A 26,288-nucleotide genomic window follows, 5' to 3' on the forward strand; every position below is an offset into this window, starting at 1 on the left:
GGGAACCCAAGTCTCATATCTGAAGGCTCCAAGTGTAGTCTCAAATAAATAGCATTAGCATCACCTGGGCAGGTGTTAAAAAAACTTTCAGGCTACACTCAAACCAACAGAATCAGAACCTGGATTTTAAATAAGATTCTCCAGATGATATGTGTTCCTAATCACGTTTAATACTCTTAAGGGTGTATCTGGTTCCTCCATTTATTCTTCATCTATAGACAAAATAGTGAGGAACAGAACAACTTGTACTCATTAAAACCCACAAATGTTGTAGATGACCACAACTCAAATAATGAAAGAGAAAACAAAGAGAAATGATAAAACTGAAGTATTTGAATTAGACCTAGATCCTGTAATCTTCGTTTTTAACACTTAAAAATTCATTGATATGTGTTTATGCACATGTACACACGTGAAAAAAGAAAGAAAAGGCAGAAAGCAAAAAACAGAATGCGAATGAGAGGAAAAAGTAAGGGTACAGGATGAAACCATGCAAGTGTGCACAGTATATGTAGATGGGTTTATAGATGAAAATTAGAAGAAACAAAAATGAACCCAGCAATTTGGAAAAGAGCAGCAACATTCCCTCTCAAAACTCACGTGTACACACCCAAGTCCACTTTCATATCACAAGCAAGGAACTATCAAGAGATAAGTATTCAAAAAACAGGCAAAAGAGCCAGTATTCTCTTAACTGCTTAAGACAAGAAAACACGGGAAGAATTAGTTCTGAGAAAGTAGAGAGACGAATGGCAAAAAGTAGTTACAATACCAAGAAGGTTATATAATATTCTTTTCCAAAGACTAAACAATTAGTAATCATTACCACAAAACATCATTTGTTTTATTCTCACAAAAAAAAATTTACAAGTCTAGAAATTAAAAAGAGTAGTACAATAGTTATGTTTGTTTTAAATGCCATGGTAGAAACTGCTAACGTTAACAAGTTAATGAAAAAGAAAACATAAAATATTTTTCTATGGGATATTTAGTGAACATAAAATAATGATCTAAACCTGCATTAATAATTTGTACAATGTGATATATACTTAAAACATTATATGATTCATATAAAAACACACACTCAAAATGATTAATCTATTAGGATTAAGTCAGTATTTGATCACCATTTGTTTACTTATGAAAAAATTAGAAATCATTTCTAAATGCTGCCAAGTGTAATTTGCCAATAGAAAGTAAGTCAGCTGATATCACAGAGTAGTTAACTGAAAAATGGAACCTACTGGAAAAAATAAGTAACATCACATCTATAACTTTTAAAAAATCACATGTGTCTGTGTTCATAAGGCATATTAAAATTCAGCCCATTTTTCAGCTAGTCATCAATTGACTGTAGTTCCATTAAACTCTTTGAAACTGACTTCTCACAATGAGGAAAATCACCCTGTGCTTTGCATTACATGACTTACCTGCCCTAACATATTTCTTCAGTTTTGTTCCAAGAATAAAATACAATCAAATATGGGCAGAATGCTATTCTCAGCTTGTATTCACCAAATTTTATAAACTATAAAAACAGAATTCCAAGTTAAGGTTTCACATACACTAAACCAAGACTTAAAATTTCAAAATATAAATAATTAATGCATAAATGGTAAAATATTAATGAAAATCAATCATACAACATATTATCAATGGCCTTAGGAATTATTGGATACATTGATCCATTAATGCTACAAATGGAAATACATACTAGGGAATTAATCTTGAAAAGGACAAGTTCCCCTTTCAATGTGCTGTTCTTTATCGTAAAAACTAGATTTAATCTAATTTACAAAATTGGGAATCATTAAGGAAGCTTTTATACAGCCACAAGATGAAATATTATTTAATCATTAAATTATGTTCATGAAAAGGTCCTAATGGCATGAAAAAATATTCTTGGTATTTTCAGTTAAAAAAGTAATGCATAGGCTGTACACAAGTGATTATATACCCACATACAGGTGTGTAAATCTGTGTGTGTGCAAAATATATATGTGCTTAGATTATATATCAAAATATTAACTCTTGACTCAAATCTTGAGTAAAGTCTTCATTCTTTATACTTGTATGCATTTTCTTTAATGTAAAATCATAATTGTTCAATGTATCAAAGAAAATTAGGGAAGAATTTACATAATAAGTTTTTTTTAAAAAAAGGCATGAGGAATAAGGATGAGGACCCTATCATGATACCATAAACTATTAAGAAATTGTATGTGTCTACAAAGAGTACCAAAAATCTCCACTCAGAAGATATTCTTACTTCAGGCTACCTGAGAGGTAGAAGACAGATGAAACAAAACTGACAGTCAAGCATAAAAATATAAAAATTTTTTTAAAAGCACAGAATTTTAGCTTTATTAGTGTCCAGTAACTAGACAAAGATACCAAAGGGATAGTGTCTAATGACAGTTACTTTAACTATGCAAATGTACCAAATAATTGCAGTGAATGATTTAAAAAAATAAATTATAAGAACCCTTTTTTAGGAGGCTTACACTAAGTCTGGATGACAATAAGGAAAAAAATTAGTTACTACCAAATTACAAGACAAACTTTAAATAGCATAATTTTGTTTTCTACAAAGTTGACACAAAGACTGTTCTCTTTGCCAAAACACAATTAAAACACATCTTTAAGTTGTCCAGATAATGAATATTATACACTCAAATATGTACAAAATTTACATGCTGTGGCTTTTTATCAAATAGTATTTTAGCCACTAGAGTAATTATTAACAGTAATTTAAAACAAGTTGCAAATGCTTCATAATCATTTCCATTCCATATGGCTTGATTGATCAACTGATTCCAAATCAATAAACATATGAGGTAAAGGATAGGAAACTACACACACTAAATCTACTGCATACAGGAGGGGATTCAGAGAATACCAGTGATTTTTATACATAGTAGGGACTCAGTACTTAGGAATTAATCATAAAGAAGAAAGCATCAATATAAGTTTGACATATTAATAACTATTTAAATCTTCAAAAACTAAATTAGTTTTACCTATTACAATAATGTTGCTTTGTCTAAAATAAACACAAGTAACAGTTCAAGAAGAAATCGTATACAAAATAAAAGAACATGAAGGATAAATGAAGCCACTCAAAGTTGCAGACAAAATTCTTGTGTAATGTTCAAGAACTCCATCCCAAACAAGACACCATGATATTAGCCTAAAATTTTACAGAATGTTACCAAGTCTTTAACAGAATCTAGTCCATGACAACAGTAAAGATATCTGACATAGATGATGGATCTACAAATAAGAAGTGGTGTCTGGCTTTCCAAAGCAAGTGATTTAAAAGAGGAAAGTAAACAGTTTCTGATCCATAAACTCAGTATAAACTGAAATAGAAGTTTGATTTATTTCTGAATCATGACTTCACTTAGGCAAACACCTTATAGTGTTACCTTGGTGGAATCCCTGAAAAAAAATGGTGTTAATATGTAACTATCTACTCTCTGTTGGGGAGGACCAGGAGAAAAACTGAACTAATCTCTGGAAAAATCCTAGAGTTTAAACTAGTTAAGAATGAACTGATAAATTATTTCAACGTATTGCTTAAAATTATAAGCTAAATTAAGAATCATAATTCCCCAAACAGGCACAGACAGAGCAAGATGCCCTTATGGAGTTGAGCATTGGACAAACTTAGTAATGCTGGTCAGATAAGGAAGGATGGTCACCATGTCATGAACAAGGAGGAAAGCACAAAGAAATGTGCAGTATTTTTAAAAGAGAAAATAATTCACTACTAATAATATTTTTGATTAGTTCATAGCAGCAATATTCTGCCTTAAAATTCAATGCTCAGTCTTTGAGACAGGCAATCATCTATATCTGTGCCTTAATCAGCTACATCTCTAGCACTTAGAAAAATAACCAGAACACACCAAGATAAAAAAAAATAAAATAAAATACATTTATGTTAACATTCTACAACTCATGGAATGTGTAATCATTACAAATAATGATCACATAGCATGAGATTTCTTATCTTCACACCTATTTTATTTATCATTTTATTGAAGCTCAAAAAGAACAGCGTATAGGAGAAAATCCTCTTAAGTGCTTCTTCATGTTGTTTTCTCATATAACTTTTCAAAGTCCCAGTTATGTGTCTTTTTTCTGCCTTACAAAGCTTTCCTAGTTAACAAGTTTTAGTAGGCAGTCATCTGTAAGATCATTTAGAAAAATGAAATCTGGAAAATATTACATTAACTGTAGCCTATATGAAGCTAGAGTAAAGTCAAAGCAAATATTGAAATGCACAAGGTTTGAGATCATATATACCAGAGCAAAATTAGCAGAATTTCCACCACACAATGCACAGAACAACATAGCTAACTTCTCTAAGAACCAGATCAACAGATAAACCATGATACACAATAATTATGAAGTTAGTTAAGTTTGAGCAATGCTCAATGCAAGAACCAAGTATTTTACCTAGTGACAAACAATAATGTAAGTTAACCTTTACTGATGCTTCCCTTATGAACTTTTCTACACATTTCATTAAATGCTCACAATAATCTTTCGATAAGGTACTTTTACTAGTTTTACTTTAGAAATGTGAAAATCAAGCCAATAAAAAGTTAAACCAAGGTCATTCCACATGGTAGGCACCTAAAGCACCAGCAAGTCTAACCCCAGAGTACCTATTTTTTCTTTGAAGGCAACAAACAAAAAACAACATTTCTTGTTAAATGCAGGATTCATTTTCTTAAATATATTGAATTAAGAAAGCATGATTGGTCATCATGAAAGGAAGAAAATATGCACTGTAACAGGGGTTTGTCAATCACTTTCTTGATCTCCAGACACTTGTTGGTTTCCCTCACTCAAGTACAACAATATTCCTCATCACAAAACAGTGAGGGAGTGGGGGAGAACTACACAGCTGCAGCTGATCCTGATATACCTACTCAGGTGTCTTGAGATATACTTACACCTTTATTTGTAATAGTATTACTGGCTCCACCCAAGTCTTGCTTGTGGTGCCAAAAGATTTTTAAATAAAATGTATATTCAAAGATTTTGCCACATTTCTCTCTTGTAAGACTCATGGGGAAAAAAAATCACATAATTCAAAATCAACTTATAATAAAGACAGTGAATTGATAAAAATAATAGCATGCTATTTTTTTCCTCAGGTTTAATCTGTTTCATTCAGCAGCAGTAATAATCTCATCTCCTATCCTACCACCTTGAAAAAAATTCAAGGATTTTTTTTTTTGAGGACTACTATAAAATTATCATTGACATTTTAATTAAAAAAAGAAATGTATGTAGAATAAACAGGACATTTCCTCTAACAGTCTGCAGTGGCTGCTCCATTGCTTCTTTGTATAGTCTTGGTAAATTATACAGGCTCTCACTAGATAGAGCAGCTGTATTTCACTGTCTTCAGTAATGTAATCTACATTTATCACTATTTTAATTAAGCAGAGTCTTAATTTGGTACTCTCATTGGAAAGAAAAAATACTTTATTCCATTTTTTTTTTTTGGTAGACACTCTCTTGTCATTCTTATAAAGCAAGAATTTAAACGTGTTTCTTGGTCAACGTCATTATTTTTAAAAGAAATATAATATTTTTATTTATTAAGTTCTTGTTATTTTTTCATTCTATTTGTTTAAAACATTGGTTTCTTTACAATGATAAAAAAGATACTTTTGTGGGTCTCAATTTTAACTCAAGAGATATATACAAAAAAAACAGGGTTTACTGAATTGCATTCAAAATTACTCAAAATCAATATGAAACACAAATAAGAACTTTATAATAAAAACAAAAATTCATTTAATATTGAGAAAATTCAATTCAGAAGTTCTTTATGTATGATGATTTTTATCATTGGGTTATCTGAAATGTCTGAATCTTTAGCTAAACCATCTTTGTGGAATACAACTTTTAATCACCTTGAAGGTAAGTTCTGAATATTTTGTTATTCATTTTCTATTACTGTTTATAAATTGATAATTATGCTGGAGGTATGCTTGTTTTAAATGGTTCACAGAGAAATAATTACTTTAATATTACACAGCCTTGTTAAAGTGTACATTTTTATAACTGCAATATTTCCCATCTTATATAACAATAAAAGAAACCATGATGTTTGAAAAATTTTGTATTCAGCATATATTAATTGAGCATATTTTATGTACCAGGCACAGAAATAGTTACTGTAAATTAAAACAAAGATCTTATAAACACAAAAGGAGTATTAGCTATCAACAAAACACACAAAAACAGGACAGTACCAGTGGCTTTTAAATTTTATTCCCTGGAAGGAGAGGTTCTCTATGCCCCCATCTTCACTTCATCCAGCTAAAATTCACTTTCATCTAATTTACATATCAGTTATTTGTTGCAGCTGGTATAAGAAGTAAAAGCCATTTTTCTACAAAACATGAATAAGGTCTCTACATGACTACTAAGAACATGGGTAAATGAAAACGTATCCTAAGTATTCCCTGATACTGTAAAGGAGAAAAATGTATGATTTCTGTTTCTTCTTCTCTATTTATTATCAGTTTTTACATACTGCCATATTTTGGTTTGAACATACATGCCTATTAAAATAAAATTTATAGAAATGTTCTGTTCAAGACTTTTGGAAATGAGGTCTGAAGGGAGTTGAAAGTAAATGCACATCTAATTTTGTACATTACCAAGAAATGCTATGCCAACTTTGAGGTTCACATAAGTCACTAGAAGTTGCCAGATCAAATTTTTAAAAATGTGAAGTACATTAAATGTATTCTTGATTTTATATTAAAATTTACTTGCATAAAACAAAGCCATTTACCTTTGTATTGTAATATTTAAAATAAAGTTATCTTTTGAGCATTTTTAATGACCTGGACAATTTATATATAGCATCTCTAATGCCCCATAAAAACTCAAAAGACAGGCTTTTCTATTCCCATTTTGCAGATTAGAAAGCAGCCTCAAAAGTTTGAAAATATGTTCAACATTACATAGTCAACACATGAAGAAATTAGGACTTCAGTCCATACTTTTTACTAGAATACTTTCCAAAGCCAAATAAACTTGATTCAGGTCTATCTTCACTTCTAATCATATTTAAACATAATGCCTACTTGTATTAACAATTAATAACTTAACATCTAGTTGTATTTTACAATGAAAAACTTAGCTATCCACATGTTCAAGTAGTTAATCAAAGAAGAGAAGAAGGGAAATCTAAAATTTAAATTGATGCTAATAAATGACAAATACTTTAGTCATTGTGTAACTCTCTGGGTTTGAATTTAAATAATGTCATGTAAAAAGCCCAGGTTATCCAATTCAGGAACAAGTAAAAGTTAAGTCTAGGCAGCCTACTCAGATTCTAATTAAATAAAAGAAACAAGTACAAAGGAGCTAAATTATTTTTAAATACTCTTATTGGAGTTCAACTTCAAAAAGATATTTCATGAAGAGACAGTGCAGCCTGTAAGATTCCTTGTATCTCAAATTACTATGATGAATGTTTGATAAAACTTGAGATTTACCACTGGGTAAAACAAGAGGTAGCCAATAATCCTAAATGAAAACTCAGAATGGTCTTTTGTTTTCTTTGTTTAAAGTAAAGCTGCTAGTGAAAACCAAGAATGTCTACTTAAGAAAAAGGGGTCTCTTGTCTGAGCAAAAATTAAATTTAAAAATCTTGCTTACCTGAATATTCAAAATCATCTACATCTAGCTACTATAGGCTAAAAGACTATAGAGGGCACTGTTGCATCAGCTTTGAAGCTTTACAATAGAAGTCTTTTTAAAAAAGAAAAGTCTATAATTTCTCTAAAGGGTAAAATGCATCGAAATTACTAAGTCTAAAACCCAAAATGTATGTTTTTCAAAAATAGGCCAGACTTCGATGAGAAAAAAAACTTAGCAAAAACAACTGTCAAATTGAGAACACTGCACCGGACATATTTTGCATTTCCTTTTGTTGTACTTTCATGAGAAAGGTAACTAATCATAACACCTTCTTATCCATTGGAAACAGCACCCCATTGCAGAATCCTCTTCACAATCAATAGGAAAATGAATGTGGCACCTCATGCAATCCTTCCATAATTCTATCAAGAGAAAGAATGTAGTCTGTTTGCATACTTTTGTCTAAAAGGCCAACTCCATTTGTCCCCCTTTTGGGTAAAATGACAGATACAGATCAATCATTCTCACATGAAAGTAAACACACTGGAAAAAAAAAGAAAACTGAAATCCTCACCTTTAAAAAAAAAATTTAACACACACTCAAAGCAAAACAGAAATGCAAGTTTTTCTTCAAATTTACACATTTAGGGCTACTAACTGTGCAACAGTACCATGATGTAAAATAAATGTTACATACAATAGTACTCAAGAATCTTGTAATACATACCAATAATATTCAATTAAACTCCCATATATTTTCTGTTACATCGTTCCTGTTATAATTCTTTGAACCTAAATTCAATGAAATGCAGTGCAAAAGGGTTTTTTAGTACATGTTTGTAACATATACAATAAGACCAGTACATACAACATAAAGCTTCTATTACATTACTATTTAAATTTTTCCACTTGTTTATTCACCAAAATTTTAAATTTTTTACACTATAAATAACATAAAAGGAAAAGGAAAATCAAATTTTTTCATTTGGAAAATTTAAAAATAATGTTCTGAATTGCTGAATCTCTGGAGAAACATATATTAGGCATGAGAATTATAAAACTATGGCCCAACAAATTAGAAATAATATATAAAATGAGAAAGGAAGATACTCCATTAACACAAATCAGACCACTACCTCACATAATAAACAGATCAACATTAATACAGGTACCATCATAAAACTGAGACCTCTAATATAAAATTCCAAATTACCTAGAAAAACAGTATGCAACACATTTTGTCACTCTTAGACTTCCAGAGAGATTAGCACCTTCTCTGAAATCAAAGTTCACTCAAAGTGCAAAACTGTGAAAGCGTAAAAAATTCCTCAATAATATGTCAACCCTCTTATAATTCAAAAGGAGGGGAAGGGGCTTTAGATGGTATGTAGATTTATTTTATTACAAAAGCCCCAGTTTAACAAGTTATTTTCAGCCAATAAAAGTCAAAAGTAAAGGACTGTTAAAAGTCTCTAGTTCTGACTCTAGCCTTTAACTTATTAACTTAACCAAAATGGTACTTCACATTGCTCCCTTAAATTATTAATTTATGAGTTTTGCTTAGTCTCCTCCTGAGGCCAGACAGTCTGTAGGTATTTTCAATGCAAGTAAGTAAACAGAAAGCTTTTATAATGGTCTTATAATATACTAAACATAATAAGACAACCCTTTTTTAATGAATGTTGAATGCACAATCCTATGAACTCATGTTTATATAAATGGACTATATAATTTTAAAAATCTGTAAGATCCTCTAGGAAGATAATACACAAATTCAGAAAAATCAAACATAAACCTATTGGCTTTTATTGATCTAAAAAAACAAATATAACAGAATCAAAGTGCTAATGTGACTAAGAGGACTCACATGTAGTCTCAAAGAAATTTAAAAGAAACTATCATAAACTGTGAAAAAATGTATTTGCAGTACTGTTTTTGATCTACCATAGAATGTGAAAAAAAAAAATCAGGTAATGTCTTTTTAATATTTAGGATTTTTAACTGGATATTTTAGTTTACTATTGTAGAAACATTGCATATTAAAATCAGTTTTGGTTAACTAATTTATGCAAAGCTTGATTGTGAGCATAGTTGCTAAAAGGATGTAGCATTGTTGATTCATATACAAGCATTTCACTTAACTACAGTGGATAATAGCAGTGCTCCTAAAGGAGAATAAAAAGCAAAGTGATTAGCAGTCATTACTCTTAATTAGTGCTCACATTACATTGCTTGGGATGATTCTCCTTTAAGTTGAATATTTTTGAAGGTTTGCCAAACCTTGCCTAGGTAAGTATTGGGATAAGCCTTCAACTACCAGTAAGCAGAATGAAAAACAGGGACAGATCAGTATCTAATTAGTATGTCTTTTTAAACAGGAAAAGGTTGAGGGGAATGAGTAAAACTGGAAACTCATACTTCACATTCTGCAATCTCACTGATAAAAGGAGGAAATGTGTGTTTATCAAACTTGCTGTGAGTGCACAGTTCATTTGGAGTCCTGTAAACAATTGCCTGGCTTGCCCACTTGCAAATGCATGTGAAAATCTTGGGAGATTCAGAGCATCATATTCAGCAAGCAAGGTCATTCTAGTGATGCCCTGGAAATGGGAAATTAGGAAAACGTGGCAATCAGAGGTTTAGGACTGACCAGAAAAAGCCCTGAGGCTGGCTTCCCATCTTTCACCACCAGTCAGGCTGTCTGCTTATTCAGTACTAACACAACAGCATGTGAGCGAAGTACCTAACAGGGACACCGGTTTTCTTATTTAGAAAATACTAGACATTTGTTATAGCAAAAATTAATTTATTAGTTAATTAAAATTAAAAATAAATTTTAAAAAATCTCTCTAACACAGCATTTAAGAACCACCTCTGAAAGAAAAACAGACGCCTCATGAACCTTCAGAAAGGACCTAGGGAATGGCTGACATCCTGTTGATTATCAAGTTTCCTTTCCCCTATACCATTCTGGGAGTTATTAAATAGCAAACAAACCTTCAACAAAGAAGCCTAGAAAGAAAAAAAATGCTCATTAGAAGAAAAATATTTAAAAACTCAGTTGTGCAAAAATTATATAAGTATTATTAATACTGTCCACACAGAGATTTAAAATACATCTTTCATATATTTGTGCATATTATTATATAAATACCATTTTACAAAAATGTTATTATAGGGCTGGGGTTGTAGCTCAGTGGTAGAGCACTTGCCTAGCACATGTGAGTCACTAGGTTCGATCCTCAGCACCATATGAAAATAAATACATAAAATAAAAGTATTGTGTTCATCTACAACTAAAAATAATTTTTAAAAAATATGTTATTATACAGAGTACTTGGTAATCTGATTCCTTCTCTTAATAACATATACAGATGCAATTTTATTTTTATGCTATAGAGCATTCCACTAAATAGATATATCATAATTTAGATCATTAATTACTTCTAAATTTTCAAGTATATCTTTAATTATTTCTTTAGTATAAATTCCCCAAAGTGAATCTTTAGTATAAATTCCCCAAAGTGAAATTGCTTGGTAAAAGGGGTATATATTTTTGTCAGATGAGTTCTGCCAAATTACCTAACAGAAAGGCTGAACCAATTTATAGGGTTCCTGGTAGCACATAAGAGCACCCAGTTTTCCAAAACCAATATCATTTCTTATTCCTTCCAAAGTGACAACTTGCATTTTGAGTTAGTGAAACTGAACATTTTTTTTTTGCCATTTGAATTTATTACTCTGTGAATCCTATATTGAAGCTCATTAGCATGAGTTTTATTCATATTAGCTTTTTATTATCAAGTTCAGTTCATATGACCACTCAAAGTTAGAAGAACTTGGATAAGATTTCATTAAGGTCAATACAAAAATGGCTATGAGACCAATAAAAATGTTTGAAGGAACTAAATTATAAAATGTTCAAAAAGTAAGAGCATGGATTATTTACCAAATGATGAAGATTCTCCCTTCTCTACCTCCCTGCAATAGTACTTCCTAGAAAAGAGACAACAAAGGAACCGATCTTAAAACAATTTCAATGGCTCCATAATAAATCTTGTAGAAGGTAGCAAAGAAGACTTCACAAAGAAGAAAAATTAGTGAATAAGTTTTTAACTTCTTCTGATTTTTTAATGTATTTTTAGAAATATCTAAGAAGATCCAAATTAACTGCCCCTTGGCAAGATTAGACAGGCTCAACTTTGCAGCCTATTTAGCAACTGCCCATTACAAAATCGTTTGAGCCAGTATAGGAAGTGATTACTCTGTGTGCACTGTAGAATGCTCTAAATAAGTATGATATAATTCTGCAGGTGGTGAGAGGGATTTACATACAGGAGTATAGAGCTTCATTCTACCACTTTTGAATTTCCAAAAAGCCATTTTTAAAATCTTTTAACTTTTCAAATGCTCTTTGGTAAGTCTAAATCCTCTAACCTCAGTTCATCTAACTTTCAAATGGAAGAAATGACTAGAGGTTTTTTACAAATAAGTTAGTAGAAAATGCACTGCTTAATTTTAAAGATAAACATGATGCTAAATCCTAAAAGAATATGCCAAAATAAACTTTAATGGACAAAAGCATGTATTAAGTTGCAATCTTTGACATCTTTGGGTTCACCTCTTTATCTCCTTTTTAAAAAGTCCATTCCCCAGTTTTACTCACATAAGTAAATGAGTTCAACATGTCTCTTGAAAAGCTGAATTATCTGACTGAGAGAGTCTAAAAATGACTCAGGAGGGTCAAAAATTATAAGCAACAAATGTAGAAGGATAAATTCAATTCAATCTATAATATAAATTTGTCCCCATTAAAACTTCACAATTTGAATGATGACTATTCTTTTTCTTCTCTGCATTAACTTACTAATAAAGCCAAGAAGAATTACACTGATCTCAATGCCCACTTGCAGCAACTATTTAATATTAATACCCTAATAGAACTTTGTATGCAATGAGAAAAATGACTTTAACTTTACTGAATTATTTTGAAAGAAAGGAGAAAAAAGACCCAAGACTGACATTAGGTTGATATAATTAAAAAAAAAAAAAACTACAAAATAAATTAATTTATATAGCATCTTTTTAAAAAACCTTACAAAGGTTCTCATTTTGTTCTCAATGAGGGTGAATTAAAAATGCTATCAGGAAGATGATATGCAAAAAAAAGGAGTTGAAAAGCAGAGGTAGTTTCTAAATGAAGTGAAGAACAAATTCTGACAAAAGTCTAGTTTAGGTGGAACATAGGTTCCTTGTAGGGGAATCTGGGAAAAAACAGAAGATAAATTAAAGTCATTCCAGAGCTCCTAACAAATCAGTGGTAAGCAATGACGATTTCTGCTGAAGAGAGAAATGTGATTAGATCTACCTTTTAGAAAGATGAACTTTGCAGGAGTTTGTAAGATAAATTACAGAGGCTGAGATATATCACACATAAAATATAAGGGGTCAATTAATTTATAAACCAAAACTAGTTTTAGTCTGATCTGATGCCCCAACGGCTACAGACCCTATAGAGATTTCATATTTTGCTTGATTTACCAGTAAATATTTTTTCTGTGCAATTACTATAATAATTTGAATCCCATCTACATGGGTTATTATTATATTTTCTTAAAGAGAGAGAGAGAGAGAGAGAGAGAGAATTTTTTTAATATTTATTTTTTAGTTTTCGGCGGACACAAAATCTTTGTTTCTATGTGGTGCTAAGGATCGAATCTGGGCCGCACACATGCCAGGCGAGCGCGCTACCGCTTGTGCCACATCCCCAGCCCGGGTTATTATTATACTAAAATACATTAATATATACTTTGCTTCCTTCTATGAATCAACATTAGGTGCTTTTAAGAAAAAAGATAAAATATCATAATTCACTTTGATTATCAATGTTGCCCAGTGAAAGCTGTATAAATCGGCCATGGAAGTATTTTACAGGTACCTTATACAGACTGCTTGTTAATATTTCAATACCATCGTCAAATCCTATAAATTCTTCTCTAATGTCCTCTGTTTACTTTTCCCATTCTTGATCCCCCAGTTGCCATCTTTATATATAACCTTTCAGTGAGCCTAGTTTTCAGTCTGAACCCTGTATCTATAAAATTGCACTTCTCTAATCTAATTCATGCCTTATTAGTAATTCAATCTGATGATCATAAAGTTACCTTCCAACTCTACAATTCAATATCATTCCTTTGCAAATTCTTCAGGGTAGTGGTTTTCAATTTTGTTTGACTATAAGAACTTGTCTAACAATAAGATAATATAATTTAACATCCTAGCATATACATAATGCATGTGTATGTGCACACACACACACACACACACACACTCCGTTGCCACCCACATTCAATAGAGTTCTGGAAGTTTTAGTCAGAGGAATAGGCAAGAGAAAGAAATAAATGGCACACAAATAGTAAAGGAGGAAGCCAAATTAAGCCTGTTTGCAGATCATATGATTTTATATATAGAAACACTAAAGAGATCACCTGAAGGTTATTAGAACTAATAAACAAATTAAGAAATGTTGAAGGATACAAAAATCAACATATAAAATCAGTAGAAATCATGAAAACAATCCCATTCTCAATAGCTGTGTGTGTGTGTATATATATATACACACACATACTTTTTGTGTGTACATATGTGTATATATGTAACATGTATGAAAAAATTTAACCAAGGAAATGAAAGACCTCTACAATGCTAATTGCAAAACACTGATGAAAGAAATTTAACACCCACACCCACACCCCCACACACACACACACACACACAAAATAAATAAATAAATAAACAATTTTTTAAAAAAGAAAGAATTCCCATGTTCACGGATTGGAAGGATTAACACTGTTAAAATGCCATACTACCCAAAATAACCAACAGATTCAATACTATCTATATCTACATCAAAATATCAATGACATTCTCCACAGACCTAGAAAAAAAATCCTAATATTCACATAGAGGCACAAAATACCCCCAAATAGTCAAAGATATCCTAAGCAGAAACAGCAAAGCTCTAAGCATGACAATACCCTATTTCCAGATATACTAAGAGAGCCATGGTAACAAAGCAGCATGGCATTGGCATGAAAAGACACATATGAACCTATGAAACAGAATAAAGGATCCAGAAATAAATCCACGTATATTCATACAACTGATTTTCAACAAAAGTTATATATATCATATATATATTATAGAAAGGAGAGCCTCTTCAATAAATGGTGCTTGTAAAAGTATACCATATGTACAGGACTGAAAATTAACCCCCATCTCTCACCTGTATAAAAACCAACTCAAGATGAATCAAAGATCTAAATATAAGTCTTGAAAATATAAAAAACCACATAATGGAGATACATCAAGACATTAGTAGAGGCAATGATTTTTTAGATCTAACCCAAAATCACAGGGAACAAAATTGAAAATAGATTGTTGGAATTATATCAAATTTAAAAGCTTTTGCACAACAAAGAAAACAATGAAGAAAATGAAAAGATAACGACAGAGTAGGAGAAAATATCTGCCAACTATTCATTCAACCAAGGAGTAATATTCAGGATACACAAGGACCTCAAAAACACCACCAAAAAAAATCAAGTAATCCAATTGAAAAATAATCAATCTGAACAGGCACTTCTCAAAATAAGAAATACAAATGGTCAACAAATAGGGAAAAATGTTCAATATCATTAGCCATTAAGGAAATGAAAATTAAATATAAGATACCACCTGACTCCAGTTATAATGACTATTATCAAGAAAATAAAATTTAGCAAGTGCTTGCAAGAATAAGAAGGAAAAAAGAATGCCTACACACTGTTAATGGCAATGGAAATTAGTAATATTATAATGGAGAAAATGGTAGCTCCTCCAAAGCTAAAAATTGAACTACCATATGTTCCATTTATCCCACTTTTGTGTATATATCCAAAAGAAATGAAATCAACATACCAAATAGTTATCTGCATACCCATGTTCACTGAAGAAATATTTACAATAGATAAGGTATGAAATCAGTCCAGGTGCTCATCAGAAGATGAATGGACAAAGAAAATATGTTGAATATATATGTACAATGGAGTATTATTCAGCATAATGAAGAACAAATTATGTCATTTGTAGCAATATATATATAACTGAAGGAATCAGATTAAGCAAAATAACAAACACAGAAAAACAAGTATTTCATGTTCTTTTTCACATGTAACAATTTAAAAAGAAAATAAATAAACAAATCATCCTGAAAGAAGAGAGATACAAGGGACTGGAAAGAGTGCAGGTAGAAGAAAGGTAGATGTTTGTATGCATACATGGAAATATCACAGTAAATCCCATTAATCTATACAATAAAAATTAAATTGAAAAACAAACACTGAATGTTACACAAAATAATAATTCATATTATTTATTATGTATAATGCACCTTGATATTTTCTATTTTATTCTAGTTTTCAAAATTTTTTTTAAATTGGTGTGACCCACAAAATTGAGTTTGGAAAATACTACTACAACAGCTTTCCATTTACTGAGATTTCTGACCTAAAAATTTAAGACACTCTCGTTTTTGGTTTCAATCAACCTTTACAGAAATATTCTCCCTACTCCTCAAACTCTGAATGCTACCCAAATTGAACCACTTTATAGTCCCATAATATCTCATGATTTCTTGCTTTCATGACTTTGGCTGAAATCTGCCCTTTATTTGCAACTTTCTGTTAACTATTCTGTTATACCTGCCTCTTTAAAAATACAAACAACCTTCAAGAATATCACATGACTTCCTCTGTAAGGCCTTTTCTGATTCCTCTCCTGATATTTTCTAGTCTGAATCTCTATAACCCTCTGACTAAGTACTCTTATGGCAACTGTATCTTGTATTAGTTTCTCTATGCATGTATCTTATCTCTTAGGGGTCTATGGGGGAAAGAAACTATGTCTCATACAACTTTTTTATTCTCTAGTATTAATGTTTTGAATTAATGTTTTATGAATAAAGACATAAAAAGTCTATAGGAGTAATAAAGGTAAAAGATAATCAGTCAAAATCAAGTGGGACATCATTTTGATGTACTCAGTATTTTCTCACATCTATATATCACAGAAAAAAATCTTATTAAATCACCTCTTACTAAAAAAATTTACTACAAATAAATATTTAGGCATATCACTTGTTTTATGACTATTTTATGATTGACACTATGTATTTACAGATTGAAGAATTTCCCATTTAAAAAGGCAAGTCAACATAAAAGATAAAATTTTAAGATATAGCATATTGTTGTATGACCACAAATAAAGTCCTGTGTTTCAAAAGTATGAAAAGATAACAACAAAGGAATCGATCTTGGTAATGTGTTCTCTGTCTTTTAATCAAGAATATAGCAAAGACAGGGTAAATTACGTCTAGAAATGAGGTAAAAGACTATAGGACAGAAACATATCTAGCACTTCAGACAACACAACTCCAGAAGCAGACTTCTATGAAAGGTTTCTCTGAAAATAAATAGTAGCATATTCAGGGGCAAGTGTAGGGGGAGCTAACAGGACATAATACCAGAGTTGGAAAGCATAAAAAAAGAAAAGTCAAACATACTCAACACACTTTCAAATATAAGGTAGATGATTAAATAGAATAAAATCTAGTTTGTAGAGGAAAGGAATACAGGGTATGAAAGTCAACTGGTAAATTGAGATGCACTGTGTTTTAGTCAGCTCTTTCATTGCTGTGACCAAAGTATCTGACAAGAACAATTTTAGGAGGAAAAGTTTATCTAGAGCTCATAGTTTCAGAGGTCTCAGTCCATAAAAGGCCAGCTCCATTCCTCAGGGCTCAAGGTAAGGCAGAAAATGATAGTGGAAAAGCATAGCGAGGGGAAGTGGCTCACATGATGACCAAGAAGCAGCAAAAGACTCCACTTGCCTGACACAAAATAAATATCCTAAAGGCATTCCTCCAATGACTTGTATCTTCTAGCCATACCCTACCTGCCTTTTAGCTAGCATTCAGTTAATCCCATCAGAGGATTAATTCACCGATTGGGTTAAGGCTCTCATAACCCAATAATTTCTCCTTCTAACCTTCTTACATTCTCTCATTGTCTCACAAATTAGCTTTTGGGGCACAAGTCACATCAAACTACAACACACTGAATCAGGAAAAAAGATAAACAGAAAGAATATGTATGTTTATAGATAACAGATACATGCAAAGAATAATAAAAGTGAAGAAAGATCCAAGATTGAGGAGACCGAATGAGTTTTTCCAAAAAAGAAGAAAGTCATATTTTCTAGGCTTTAAGAGGAATCTATAGATGAAGTCTCTGGATTTGTAATAAGTTTAGGAACTATAAGAATTACAAAATATGTTCCAGAATTTTATTGTCAAACAGATTTTCTATCATGTGTATCTGATCTTATCCTCTGAAAGGGCCAGAAATGGCACAGCCTCAATAAAACTGCACCTGGAAGTAAAAATGACACTGGTCTGTTGTAATGCAGACTCTTCCCATTTGGAGTCCAGAATCAATACTAGAAAAGAATTTCTTACACCAAGGAATCAGGTTTAATGTCTAAAATCTTGGGAAATAACAGGGTTTAAGGTAAGCTGTGCAGTGCTAAAGTGCCCGGAACAATCTGTACAGGGTTATATGCCTATTTAATTACACTATGTCTGGGTCTTCCTTGCAAGTCAGTCTAAGGGCCAGCTTAAGTTTCTCCCACTCCAAATCCTCCATATTTGTCTCAAAGTAACTCAACAACCAGGGTATAGGGTATTTCTCCCCCAAGATTTGAAGTGAAAAGAGACTCACAAAGTAATTTTTTGCCATAAGCAGGTTTTTTAAAATAAAGATGCCAAAATATTTTGAAAAGTGTCTGCTCAGCATTTTCATAAGATAGTCTGCAACTGGAAATTATTCTTAGTACAGATCGTGGTTACACTGCCAAAACTGACAAAATACCTTATTTTGAAAGCTTTCACTATGATGCCTATTCACTTAAGCCTCTAGATAAAAAGCAAACAGAATCAATTTACCACTGGTTTTATATCATATATTGAATGTGGTGGTTCCCCAGCATTATATAAATTATTAGTTAAAAAGTAATTTGTGGGGCTGGGGTTGTGACTCAGCAGTAGAGCGCGGACCTAGCACATGAGGCCCTGGGTTAGATCCTCAGCACCAAATACAGATCAAACAAAGGTATTGTGCCCACCTACAACTTAAAAAAAAAAAAAAGTAAATTTTGGACTTAACTATTTTGTTCAACAATTTTTTAAGAGCCTGCTAGGCACCTGAGATACAACACAGAAGAGCACTGAGCACATTTTTTAATTGGCCCTTTCAGAGGATAAGATCAGATACACAATCTAGCAAGAGAGACAGCCAAATAAATAATCCTAATACACTAAGAACCACAGTAAAGGTATAGACAAACTGCCATTAAAGAAATAGGAAGAAGGTAAATTAAAGCTGGTTTCACAAAAGGATATGAGGTAAGAAGGGGATCTTCAGGAGAACAAAGAAATAAGAATCCAGAAAGGTACAGGTAAAGACTCAGACCTGAAAAAGCAATCTTCTAGAAACCTAATTAGTTCATTATAACTTGATCCCAGAGGCTTATATGGGAATGCCAAGATCAGACTCATAGGAATGCAAGGACCTCTTCTTAAAGGGTCTTCTGTGTCAGGCTAATATGTGGGTTATTCAAGCATTTGTATAGATCAGTCGACAACAATATAGTATAAGAGCTGGCAAGTTGACTACTTAGAAGACTTGCATAGCACATAAGAAAAAACAGTTGTGGTGAGAATGGGGGACAAAGGATTAGATTTTAGAAAACACAGAAGTATTATCTACAGGTTCTAGAAATCTAAAGGTAGTGGTTGAGGTAGAGGTGGGAGACTGAGAAAAAGTAAAAGTCAAGTAGGGAGGACCAGCCTGATTTATACTTGGAGATTCATGATTTCCTTGCTCCTAGAAAATGTGGTTCCAGTAATCTTGACTCTATCTCTCACTACAGAAATGGCAGATAATCAAGGCCTGCACAGTCAAATGAAATTATTTACTTAAAACAATGCCTGGCTCATGAATGATAAGAGCCAGGTTAAGGAAGTCTTGAGGTATTAAAGAAAACAGAGCTTTTCTTACTAGATTTGAACCAGGAAGACTTATAACTGGGAGCATTTCTCTAACTATAAAGATCTCAACTGAGAACAGAGTCAACAGAAAGGAGAGGCTAAAAAAGAAACAGAAAACCAACAAAATAAGAAATTAGACTTTTATATTTTGGTCCTATATTTAGTTACTTGAAGCCAAACCTCCTTTTAGATTATTGCCAATAAATTCTCTTTTCATTTAATACTTCTTGAATGTGACTTTCTTCCCTTTAACCAAAATATTCTAACCAGTATAAAGGAAGAGCCAACTGATATTTCCTCAAAGCATTATATTAAAATCTAGTTTTTAAATAAAACCAGTCATTTATTTATATTTCTTTCAATAGAAAATATTCCATTTAAAAAAGAAGAGAAAAAAGGCAATTATTCATACATTATTATATTCAAATTACTAGAAGAATTTTAAGGTCAATATGAAGATAAGAAACTGCAAGAGGAAAAAAAACAAAACAAAAAAGAATAACACCAAAACTTAGAAAAGGAAGACTGAAAATGAAATGAATTTAATTTAAGCATATTAAATATAATATATTAGAATGACGTTAACACAGGTTTCTAAATCATGAGATTTCATTAAAATGAAAGCAAAGGTACAATTCCTCAAAAACAAGAAGAACAAGAGGGAACCATCAATGCTAAAGGATTTTAATTAACTTCTTGAGTCAGAAAGTAGATGAAAGAATGATGACTGATAAATCGGCACAGGAAACTATAATCCACTCTTTGTATGGAAGAGAATAAAATCAAGAAAGGAACAAAGTTAGGCTTGGTATACTCCAGATATAACAAATATGAAATGTAAGACTTAAAAAAAACTAAATCAAAAGCATTTATAGTCAACTTTCCTCTTTCCTTATTCATATATTTGAATAGGCAACCAGGACATCTGAGAAAAGCCTACAGCATGAAAGTAAAGAAAACATGAAAAAAGATCCCTGAGAAAACACTAATATTTCAGGGAAGAAAGATAATACTTAATATCTCTTAATCATATTTTAAGAAGGATGTAGGAATTCTGCCCCTAAAGAGAAAAAAGTTATTGTAAAAAAGATACAATCAATGAATAAGAATAGTTTATGACTATTGAAAAATATAATTGCTAAAATTTAAAAAAAATCAATAAGAAAGTACAGAGTTTTTAAAAGTAACTTTTGCAGAATGTACAAAAAAGACTCAGGTATGAAAAAAATGTGAGAAAAGACAAGGCACAGGAAGATTCAATTTTCTAATATGTGACCAGTAAGAGTATCAGAAAAAAGGAACAGAGAATATATCAAAAGGAGCAAATTATCAAACAAATAATGAAAGGGCACTTCCCAGAACAATCTTTATACTGTACTTCTATTGGCTCTGATATTTTTTGTGTGTCAGATTTGACATCAAGTAATCTTCCTTAAAAAAAAAAAAATGAAATAAAAAGTTAAAGAAGTCCTAGGCCTTTTACCCATACATCTTTCTATGTGTAAGGAAAGAGTTATCTTCTGCCAATTACCCATCATCCTAGCATCGTTCTATTAGGACCAACATTGGTCAACACGTATCACTATAGCCAGAAGAATGACCTGTTGTGACTGATTTTCACCAGGATTACATGCCCATGAATCATCAATGAGGGAAACAAGACAGGGATATGCCACTAAATAGGGAATTATGGAAGGGATTCAGGAGAAGAATCCCTCAATGTTCAATGTGGCATTATTGTGACATTGTGGTACACCAAGTATAAAGACCCAATCATAAAAGTTAACAGAGAACAAAAACAAGTCACATAAAGATGAACAAAAATCAAATCAGAATCAGGAAAAGGCTAGGGGACAGTGAGCAGTGCTTTCAATGATTTAAGGAAAAAATTAATTTCATCCTCAAATTCTAAATTCAAGTTAACATATAAATAAAATGTCCAACCGAATGGGAATATCTCCAAACTACAAGGTTTGGAAAATACCCTCTCTGAAGAAGTTTCTTAAAGATGATCCCACTGAAGTAAAATTGAAATAAAAAAGAAGAGGACATCAGAGCCAGAGGAAGTAGCTCCAAGCTAATGGAGAAAAAAAAATGATATGTTGATACTTAAATGTTGTCTATAGAAATATGATGCTTATGCATGTCTTTTGAAAACTTTCATATTGTTTATGTAACTTAAAAAGAAAACTCACACAATCTGAAAATTACAGAATTTTCAGAATATAATATAGGTTATCTATAATACCAAATCAAACTACTTGAGAATCAAAGTTACATTTCAATATTACAGAAATTTTAAAGAATAAAGAAAGAGTAGTCACATAAAAGCCAGAAATTTTGCAAACAGCTTGAGATATATATCTGTCAGTTACCTGAAGGCTTATTACATTTCAATTAGTTTTCATAATTTCTACAAAACAGAAAATTTATAACACTATAAATTATTCCAAGTTTTCCTCTCTTATTTTGAGTAATCAGTAAATTAAATTCCTTGTAAAATAGAAAATCACCCAGTCAAAAACTAGCTCTAATATTTGCATGGGGCAAAGAGCTAAAGAAACAAAAATGAACTTAAATATGAAAGTCACATAACTTAAATAAATAAATGTTTAAAATAAAAATAAATCTAAATGTTTTCAATGCTTCATTAATATTTAAAGGATTAAAATGTAGCTCTGTATTTTTCTTAGAACAAGTGAAAATAACTTGAAAAATTATAGCTTTCCTAGATTAGTTTTTCCCATAATTACTCAATTATTCATTAGAATATGCAGGACCTCTATGGATTTTACCATAAAAGCCTGGTTGTACAATGTCTTTCACAAAAACTATATATTTCCCATATTTATGTCCTTAAAATATCCTATAGTAAAATTAATATTTTTATACAGAAAAAGAAGAAACTATTTAGTACCAGACAACTTGATAACATCTCTTTCAACTATAGTTATAATTATCATGCATGAAATTCCAAAGCAGAAGTTGTCAAGATTTAACATTAGCATTAATTTATGTCATAACTGACTGTTACTATAAAGATAATGGCAAAGCATCCATTTCCCAAAGACAGCAGGGATCAAAAGGGAAAATTCTTCTTAATTACTACTAATCTGGCCATTTTTAATTAAATTGATTAGTAATTTATTATCTTTCCTTTTCTTGCAGGGCTGTTATCACAGAGTTTCTCCAAAGTTACTAAGTTTGTGATTTTTATTGTAACCCAATTACTTCTAATATGAGTTCTACCATTTTGTAAAATTGGCTTATATTTCAAAATTTCTTCTGCAATTTCTGTGTACCCTGAAAAAGAGATTTTGAAAGTGCAGGATTTGCACTCAATATTTCACATCTCAAAGAGAACATTGTTGAAATTATAATTGTACATTTTGTAAAGATGCCTGTTAAAAGCAGACTCTTATTCCTACACCTTTCTTTGATAATCAAAATGTTGTAATTAATATATATCTCCCCTATGATTTCCTTTGAAAAGCATCTACTCCTTGTCCTATCTATAGTTAAATAATAAATTACAGAATTGTTTTTTCTATCAGTTTTTTAAATAAAAATGAAACATTTCTGATATACAAAAGAACCACTTTAATCAAGCAAACTTTAAAAGAATTTCAATGCTTCATATATTTTTCAAATCAAAATCCTAAATTAATATTAAGCTCTAATTGGTATCAAATTTAAAGTTGTTATGAAATAGTGATTTGAGACTAGAAAATTTTCATAACACAGGTTCATGATAAAAATTCTGAAAAGGCTGAACTTATCTGAAGCATGAGAAAATAAACTGCAGTGTCTCCTGGTAGAGAAACAAACAAGAAATCTTTTTTCCTTTCCCTTATGAAAATACTTTAAGATATCCAGGAAATATTGGTCTAAATACCTGTATCATCAATATACCTCACATGATTTGACTATAGCTGACTGGATAAAAATTCAAATTTAAGAATAACATTCAACTGTATTGGAAGAGTTGGCTATCAATGAAAATGAAAAGATAACTGCTCAAGACAAAATCATCTCCATTAATTAACATTACTGAGATTAATCCTTATTAGATACATGAGCCTCACACTTCATACTTCTCTCCTACATTTTGTCTACTGAAATTAATTAGTGCCAAACAGATACACATTACTTAAACATTTAATTCAAACTTCTTCCACCAGATTTAAGCAAGGCACAGTCTCCTACTTGCTTTAGGTTTACTTAAACTTTGTCTTATGAGGAAGGTCTTACTTGATCATCAACTATAGTACCACTCCCCAGCCATGCCCTGCCATCAGTTGCTATCTCCTTGACTCTGCTTCATTTTTCTCAAAGTACTTTTCAACAGAAAACATGTTATTTGTTTATTTTCTGTCTTCCATTAGAAAGTATGATCCATCAGAACAGGCCTTGGTCTGATTTGTTTATTGCCCTATCCCAAGTGCTTTGCACCATAAGCCGAGCACATAGTAGACATTCTAAAAATATTTGTTAAAAATACAATTGAATAGCCATTGGTTTCAATATCCTAAGGAAAAAAAAATAGTTAAATATCATTTGACAAGCCTGGATGTCAGACTATATCTAAAGTTTCATTTTTAAATATCCTTTAGTATAAAGGCATAGTAATAGTTTTTTTTTTCCTATCCTGAAAAAGATAAAAGATCCTTTCAAAGAAGAGTTGGGCTATTAAGTTGTAAATTATTTACTACTAAATAATTCAGCAATTTAAATTTACAAAGTTACACACTAAATTGAAAAAAATGTAAAAGTTCATTCTGCATACCTTAACAAGTTTCAAAAGTTCATAGAGATCTTCAACCTCATCACCTTCACATTTGGTGTACACTTGTCCTATATCCAAGCTCCTTCCTCTTATGGTTCTGCGGTAGAGGGGAAGAGCCATTGCTTCTGCATACAAGTCAATGGCTTGATGACCCACTGTCTGATACATGTAGCTATCCAGTTCATCAGATCCCACTGAAACAATTAAAATGGAAATAATCAGCAAAACAAATTGAAAAAGTGGATTTAAAATTCTATGTAGGTTTTACTGCTTGAAGAGTAGTCAACAGACTTAAAAGTTTAATGACTCTCTCTGCATTTATGGCAAAACTATATATAAAAATTGCAAATTTGGCTGAGTGCAGTGGCAAATGCCTATAATTTCAGTAACTCAGGAAGCTTAGTCAGGAGGATTGCAAGTCAGAGGCTAGTCTCACCAACTTGGCAAGGCCCTAAGCAACTTATCAAGACCCTGTTTCAATATTAAAAATGAAAAGCACTGAGGATGTCACTCAGTGGTTGAATGCCCTTGGGTTCAAACTCTAGTACCAAAAAAAATTGCATATTTGTCCACAGCTGTATTTATTTCATACCAGTGCTAATAATCATCTATACTGCCGATTACAAATAAAATTATATATAAATCTTAAAACAAAATGCATCAATGTTTAAAGAGCAATGTAACCAATAAATTTTGATTACTTTATTCAAATTTTGATTACATAAAAGTTCTTAAAAATCATTCTAGGTGATTCACAAAATTAGAGATGTAGTAAAAACTTTTATTAATAAAATATCCACTTAGTTAATCGGTGACAAATATTTGCAAAAAAAATTATATGTTCTTGATGTATTTTATATTCAGTACTTCAATAAAACATATACAAATTCAATATTGACAGAATAGTTGCAAGTATGTACAGAAACATGGCAACTGAGACTGTTCAATAACACAATCACTGGTTGTCACAAGATTCCACAAATAACAATATGCATAAAATATTCAATGAGTCACATCAGATCTTATGGTGGTGATATAAATGAACATAGAAATATGTTAGAATAGATGGGATCTCATAAGTTTATAGAAAAGGAATACTGAATATACACAAAGATTATCTATAAATATATTCATCAACTCATTATTTATACTAGATTGAAAATTATGGTTTATTCATATAGTAAAATACTAGGCATCCAGTAATATAAGTATATTTTCTAAAAAGTATTTTCCAAAAAGTGTTCTGTAAAATATAAATCCCATAATATACCAATAGCTATTAGAGGAAAAAGAGACTCCATGTCAAATAAATTTGTAAAATATGAGAACAAAAAATGCTAAATAGATGTCTTCTGTAATTCTTCCCATATAATATTCTTTTAGGCCTTCTAATAAGGGGAAAGAGGGTGAACTATCTGTTAAGTTTATCTATCCACAAAAATCTTACATTTCATGGAGGTATCTGTGTTCCAAAGAAGACTTAAGGAAAATGCTGTTGTAAAATAATATTAGTGACACAGAAAATATTCACAGTATGTTTAAAAAAAGTTACAAAAAATTACTTTGACAGATATACATGTATGTATGTATGAACATATACCAAATAAATCCAGTTTTCCACTTAATGTGGAAATATCCTATCAAAAGGAATGAATGATATTTTAAGTACTCTTT

At 31.2% G+C, this 26,288-nt stretch overlaps 1 protein-coding gene across 1 annotated transcript in view; it reads right to left on the reverse strand.

Moving 5' to 3' along the window:
• Dph6 (diphthamine biosynthesis 6) overlaps nucleotides 1-26,288 on the reverse strand; it is a 171,637-nt gene that overhangs the window by 139,801 nt on the left and 5,548 nt on the right. The window contains exon 3 of the mRNA XM_027925913.2: nucleotides 24,615-24,808. Coding sequence (XP_027781714.1) covers nucleotides 24,615-24,808 — 194 coding nt within the window. The remainder of the gene's footprint in view (nucleotides 1-24,614; nucleotides 24,809-26,288) is intronic.

Source organism: Marmota flaviventris, chromosome 2, assembly GCF_047511675.1.
Source record: "Marmota flaviventris isolate mMarFla1 chromosome 2, mMarFla1.hap1, whole genome shotgun sequence".
Classification (NCBI taxonomy): Eukaryota; Metazoa; Chordata; class Mammalia; order Rodentia; family Sciuridae; genus Marmota; species Marmota flaviventris.